We start from the raw sequence: 6,338 nt of genomic DNA on the forward strand, positions 1-6,338 counted from the left end.
GCTCATTATTTCTCCCGACAGAATTCCAACAAAATTCAAGTACAAAGTTGAAAGTCTGTGTTCAAATAATGAAGCAGAATATGAAGCTTTGATTGCTGGACTTGAAATATTGTTGAAATTGGGGGCAACAAGAGTCGAAATAATGGGTGACTCTGAACTGGTGATAAAGCAGTTGACTAAAAAATATAAATGTGTGAAAGAAAATTTAATCATGTACTTTGTAATAGCCAATAAACTTCTCAAGGAATTCGATAATGTGGCCTTTAGGCACATTCCCAGGGTGGAGAATCAAGAGGCGAATGACCTTGCTCAACTGGCGTCTGGATACAAAGTGTCGAAGGAAAAGTTAGAAGAGGCTATTGAAGTCAGAGGAAGAGTCGTATCCACCAAGTTGTCCCCATCAGATTTGGAGTCAATAAGATTAGGATACGGTGACGAAGAAAATTTTGAGATATTCAATATAGATGATTCAGGAATTGCAAACTGGAGAAAGGCCATCAAGAATTATCTACAAGACCCAAATCAGAAAGCAGAAAGAAAGATAAAATACAGAGCTTTAAGTTATGTACTTTTTGGAAACGAATTGTTCAAAAAGACTGCAGAAGGAGTCTTGTTGAAATGCTTAGGTGAAGATGAAGCTTACATAGCATTGTCGAATGTGCACAGTGGAGCGTGTGGCGCACACCAAGCAGGTCATAAAATGAAGTGGTTATTATTTCGACAAGGAATGTATTGGCCAACAATGCTGAAGGACTGTGTCGAATTTGCAAAAGGATGTCAGGAATGTCAAGTACATGCAGGCATACCCCATATTCCTGCAAGTGAGTTGCATTCAATTATAAAGCCTTGGCCATTTAGAGGTTGGGCTTTAGACTTGATTGGTGAAATTCGACCAGCCTCTTCAAAAGGGCAAAAGTATATTTTGGTTGGGATAGACTACTTCACTAAGTGGATTGAAGCTACACCATTGGTAAATGTGGACCAAGAAGCAGTCATAGATTTTATCCAAAAGTACATAATTTACAGATTTGGGATACCTGAAACAGTAACAACAAATCAAGGATCTGTGTTCACTGGTAAAAATATGCAGAAATTTGCACAAGAAACAGGTTTTAAACTCCTTACTTCGACACCTTACTATGCTCAAGCCAACGGGCAAGTTGAAGCAGCCAACAAGGTAGTGATAAATTTGATCAAGAAGCATGTAGGGAAAAAACCTAGAAACTGGCATAAAACTTTAGATCAAGTTTTGTGGGCTTGTCGAACGTCTCCAAAAGAAGCAACAAATTCGACTCCATTTAAGTTGACTTATGGACATGATGCAGTTTTACCAGTCGAAATATATTTGCAGTCAGTTAGAGTGAAAAGGCATCATGAAATCCCATCAGATATATATTGGAGTATGATGATGGACGAATTAGTTGATCTAGACGAAGAAAGGCTGCGTGCGCTAGATCTAATAAAGAGACAAAAAGAAAGAGTCGAAAAGTTTTACAATAAGAAAGTAAAATTCAAAACCTTCTTAATTGGTGATCTTGTTTGGAAAGTAATCCTTCCTATGGATCGAAAAGATAGGTTAATGGGAAAATGGTCTCCTAAGTGGGAAGGACCTTTCCAGATTTTGAAAAGTTTTTCAAATGGCGCGTATGAGATTGAAGAAATAGGGAAAGATGAGAGAATCTTAAAGATAAATGGAAAGTATTTGAAAAAATATAAGCCAATATTGCAGGAAGTAAAAATAACAGTAGAATAATTGTAAACATAATTGTGATAGCTTTGCCAAATGAAAAGGGCACTAAAGTTATTACAGAGAAAGCCTCAAAGGGCCGAGAATTGTTAAATTAATTCGACTACAAATTGATACTAGCAAAAGTTTCCTTCAACGTGGCGAATTTCTTCCTCTGAAACTGGAGTCGATGGTCACAAAGACTTTTGTGAGTAGAGAGAGTCTCAATCTCTTGACTAAGTTGCTGAGCTTTTTCTGCATGTCGAATACCTACCTTCAGTTCGTCGTCGATCTCATCATGCTTAGGTTGTTGTATGGATGCTTTGCGTTTTTTCTCTTGGGAAATTTTTTCTTGAAGTGCTGCTATTTGTTTCTCCCATTTCTGGATATTATCATTACAAGCAGCAACTTCTTTGATATAAGTTTCAGAAAGCTGCTACAGCTTTGAAACTTTGTCAGTCGAAGTTGCAACAGCATCCCATTCAGCAGTTTGAGTTTCAGATTTTGAGGAGATTTGCTGGGAAAGATCTCTTTGACGATGAAGGTCTGCATCCGCCAAGTCAATAAGGGTCATCAACTCCATCACAAAATTGCCAACCTCAGCAGAAGTTTCCAAGACGTTTATTTGTTTCAAAATTTTCTTAAGTTCAATGTGAGCAAGGGCGTTTTCTTCCAAAATTTTGAACAAATCAACATCAAGGATTTTCGTCTTAATCTTGGTCAAAATGTTATCAAGAGATGGTGCTTCAGAAGTGGCCCCCAGAAGTAGTCGAACTGCTCTGCGAAGAATCTTGAAAATTAAAACGAGTGCTAAGCATAACCTTCAGATACTCTAAGGGTTTCTGCACTTTGAGACTCTCAAGCTCTTCGCGAAAGAAACCAGTTGATTTGGCACTTCCTGGGGTCTGGTCAGGAGCGGGTTGACTGTTTCTCCCTAAAGTTTGCCCAGCATCTGTTTGTTTCGGCTGGTCGTCCCCATCTTTGGCAGTTTCGTCTTCATGGTCATCTTCGACCCCAACTTCCATGTCAGTATCGTCACCCTGATTTGCAGCATTTAATCCTGGATGAGGAGGAGATTCGTCTTCAGAAGCTTCACCCATTGTAGCGTCGAATTCTGCTATAGCTTGTCTGTCATGATCACTTGGGGGGATATCTTCTTCTTGGACTGTTTCTTCCAGAGTTTTCTCAGGTGTTCTTTCGACAGCCAATTGTTTCTGAAAATAATTCTAAGTTAGATGAAAGAGATGCAAAGAAGATGAATATATACAGTCGAAATAAAGATTTACCTCAGGAATCTCAGTGTTAAAACTAGATTTCCCACTCTCCGTATCCTTCGACTGAAGGTTAGCACTGGGAGTACTTGCAGAATCCTTTCTAACTGATTTAACAATGGATCTTTGGGAAGAGACCTTCTTGATTTTCTTCTTCTTCTGAGGAGGGGGGATTAGCTCTGGAGATTCGTCACCAGATTCTTCATTAGGAACTTTATCTTCTTCTTTCTCCTCTTCATTCTTTCTTTTTTGGACTGATGGGGGTTTTCGACTTACCTAGTCATGCAGACCAAAGCCAGTTAGTTTCTTAAAAGGAAAAAGAATAAATGGAAAGAGTGAGTTTTGTACCTTTGTCGAAGGTTTCTTAGCAGCACTTGGCGACGCTTCGACAAAAGTTTTCTTGGTAGGAATCCTTACGGCTAAGGAAAGAAAGGAGATTCAGAAACGAATATAAGAGATACATGATAATACAGTTAGAATAACAAAGGAAAAATCATGTTTTCTGTGAACACCTTCAAGAGTGGGATCTTCCACGCGAACGTGTTCTATTCCAATATGAAGGTGCCCTTGGTATTCGTCCAGATGATACTTAGTCGGAACCACACGCTCAACAGGTTTTTTGTATTGTTGACGAAGAATTTTCATATAGTCCCCACAAACGAACCAATCTGGAAATGGAGGGCTAAATGCCATGCCAAATTCAGCAGTTGGCAGAGGAGGAAATTTTGGTGGATGACAACTGAAAGCCAGGTCATAGCGCGCCTCTGGTCGAAGATTTGAAGGCAATGACAATTTTTCAAACTTCTCCGTCAATTTACGTTTTAATTCTGCTGCTGCTTCGTGTATGGTTCGACTAAGATCATCAGGTCTATACGCAGTTTCGAAATATTTTTGAAATTTTTGTATTTCTCTAATGTGTCTTTGAATACCTTTTTTGGTCCGATCCTGCACAAAAGCAAAAGCATTTGTTAAATGTGTAGTGAAGGCTGCTACGTCAAAAAATCTGGTAGAATAATAATCCTTCCACCACTCATCAAACTCAGGAGTACATAGAAAAGATGGTCGAAAGATCACTGGTCGAATGTCAAGAGAGTCATCAGTCAGCTTCTTCGACAGTTCTTTGCTCTCATCTTCAGTATGAAGGGAATTGTAAAAAATGATGGATCCTTTCTTTGGGAAGATGGGTCGAGGTTTTATTTGGATCAAGCCAAACTGTCTAGCAACGAAATTGGGTTGATAGACTATCAAAGCTATTTGGTTCTTGGTTGCGTTACGATGGGAAAAAAGGAGCCTGGGGGTTAAAAATGATTCCCAAACATTCAAAAATACGTTTTCATCCTTCTGCATTTCCAAAGGCAGTTGTTGGGTAAACCATTCAGGTCCAATTTTCCTATCAGCAAAAGGTGCCATGGTCGAAGTAAAATGGTACCTTTTGGCAAACATCATGACATAACTTTTGAAAGCTTGTCGAAGGCTAATTCCTTCATCAGTTGGCGTTAGTTGCACCAACCTAGGCCATTCGACAGTCCTGCCTTTCACTTTTTCTTCGTCCACCTCTGGTTCTACAGGAAGAGAAGCTTCAAAGGTGGCATTGAGCCATAATTGTAAAATCCAGAAAGGTCTTGACAAATTGATTTTACCTTGGGTTTTGATGGTTTTCAAAAGATGTACGCTCTCACTCAAAGATTCGTAAAGATTCGCCAAAACTATTTCACTTAAACATAGTTTGGTGCCTGCGTGAAGCTGATTGGCCATGGTGATGAATCTCTTGGCAACTTGGAGGGAACAAGAGCAAAACACATATTTGGATAGCCACAGAGTCAAAAAGGCTATGTGTTCGACATCCGAGACTTCCGTGGTACTCTTGTCATGATAATAAGACGTAAATAAAGAGTATGGAGCAAAGCTAGTGTCGAAAGCGATGGTATCTTTGTTTAGGTTAATGGGGTCGAAATCTATCACATTGGGGAGAAAGCCAAGGATGGTTGCTGCGTCGAAGAGAGTGGGCGTAACCATCCCACAAGGAAGGTGAAAAGTGTTGTAGGTACTGTCCCAAAAATAAAGCGAAGCTAAAAGCATATTGGGGCAAATATTGGGTCCTACTCTCGACAATTGAATAAGGTCGAAGATGCCTACTTCCTTCCAAATATCCCCTTTAATCTTTTCAACTTTATCTAGCCAAGATAAGTAGTCTGAAGGGTCTTTCGACCATGGACAAGTTCTAAATATCCTGGTGTAATTCAAATAGGTTAAGTTCAACTCTCCATCATCCGTCGAACTCGGTGGATCATTTTGTTCTACAGTTTTTTCTTTAGGTTGAGGTTTCACTCCAACACCTATGGGTTTGGTATGGAAATAAGTTGGAAAAAATTCTTTTAAACGATCTGGTTTAATCTCTGGATTCGGAAGTGGACCTAACATAGCGTGACAGTTTCCAGAAACAAGAACAGGAATTAATACCTGGGATTTGTAGATACATTCTTTTTCTCTCTCATTTGGAGGTTCAGGAACATATTGTTGGTTTCCAATAGTCATTGGTCCCTTCAAATCATGCGCAGGAGAAAGAGCTGAATCTCGATTCTTCTTGGAATGTTTGTTGCTGGAAGGTTTGTGAGGAGCCATTGTTGGGAAGAACAAAGGAATTTTTCTCAGGAAAGTTGAAAGTTTAAGAAAAAATGGGTATGAAGAAAGGAGTTCTAAAGCGTTAAAAGAGTTCAGAGAAAATGGTTTATGGGTATTTATAGAAGGAAGATGATAAAAACGCTTTGAAATATTAATGATGACTGTGGGACACGTGGCCGATTTTCATGGTGATGTTGAAGAGGTGGAAGTTGAAAAGAGGCCATGATGTTAGGAAATGATGGAGGTAGAGTCTGAACGTGGGCTAGACGTGACATCTTGGAGAAAGTGTAATGATGAATATGTATTGGAAATTGAGATTACAAAAACTTGGAAATAATGAAATTAAATGACATAGCATCAAAGCACTGGTTGACAACAAATGACTGTTTCTCCAAAACAGTCGAAACATCTTTGTTGGGGGGCAATTTGTATACGTGCGTTTTTGACGCCATGAGATTAGTATGCAAAAGGGTTTTTTCGACAAATGACGCCATTGGAATTAACAATTTAGTTGATAAGTGTTTTCAACACTTTGACATATTGATGGTTTGACAATTCGACAAAGTCTGGAGAGAGACGTCATTTTGACATAAAGTGAAATTTTAAATTCAAAAGAGTTGTGACGTTTGGCAGAAGACGCGTGGAAGCATTTGGCGAAAAGAAGAAAGCCAAGTGTCACAGTTTTAGGATTTGTTCGTTAGTAACAATTATTTTGTTTG

At 39.1% G+C, this 6,338-nt stretch overlaps 1 protein-coding gene across 1 annotated transcript; it reads right to left on the reverse strand.

The window, feature by feature from the left end:
- Positions 1 to 1,850: 1,850 nt before the first annotated feature.
- On the reverse strand, positions 1,851 to 5,619 carry LOC127102433 (uncharacterized). The gene is made up of 4 exons (XM_051039804.1): positions 4,327 to 5,619; positions 3,013 to 3,273; positions 2,548 to 2,940; positions 1,851 to 2,159 (listed from the first exon to the last, which is right to left on the reverse strand). The coding sequence occupies exons 1-4, from the start codon at positions 5,617 to 5,619 to the stop codon at positions 1,851 to 1,853; spliced, it is 2,256 nt and encodes a 751-aa protein (XP_050895761.1).
- Positions 5,620 to 6,338: the final 719 nt, after the last annotated feature.

The sequence above is a fragment of the Lathyrus oleraceus genome, chromosome 7 (genome assembly GCF_024323335.1).
Source record: "Lathyrus oleraceus cultivar Zhongwan6 chromosome 7, CAAS_Psat_ZW6_1.0, whole genome shotgun sequence".
Taxonomy (NCBI): domain Eukaryota; kingdom Viridiplantae; phylum Streptophyta; class Magnoliopsida; order Fabales; family Fabaceae; genus Lathyrus; species Lathyrus oleraceus.

Excerpts from the sequence above, each read along its gene's own strand:
- LOC127102433 (XM_051039804.1), bottom strand. The coding sequence starts at position 5,619 with ATGGCTCCTCACAAACCTTCCAGCAACAAACATTCCAAGAAGAATCGA. Across the intron at positions 3,274-4,326 it reads AAATGCAGAAGGATGAAAAC|GTAAGTCGAAAACCCCCATC; the intron begins GTATTTTTGAAT and ends CTGCATGACTAG. Across the intron at positions 2,160-2,547 it reads AACCCTTAGAGTATCTGAAG|CTTTCTGAAACTTATATCAA; the intron begins GTTATGCTTAGC and ends AAGCTGTAGCAG.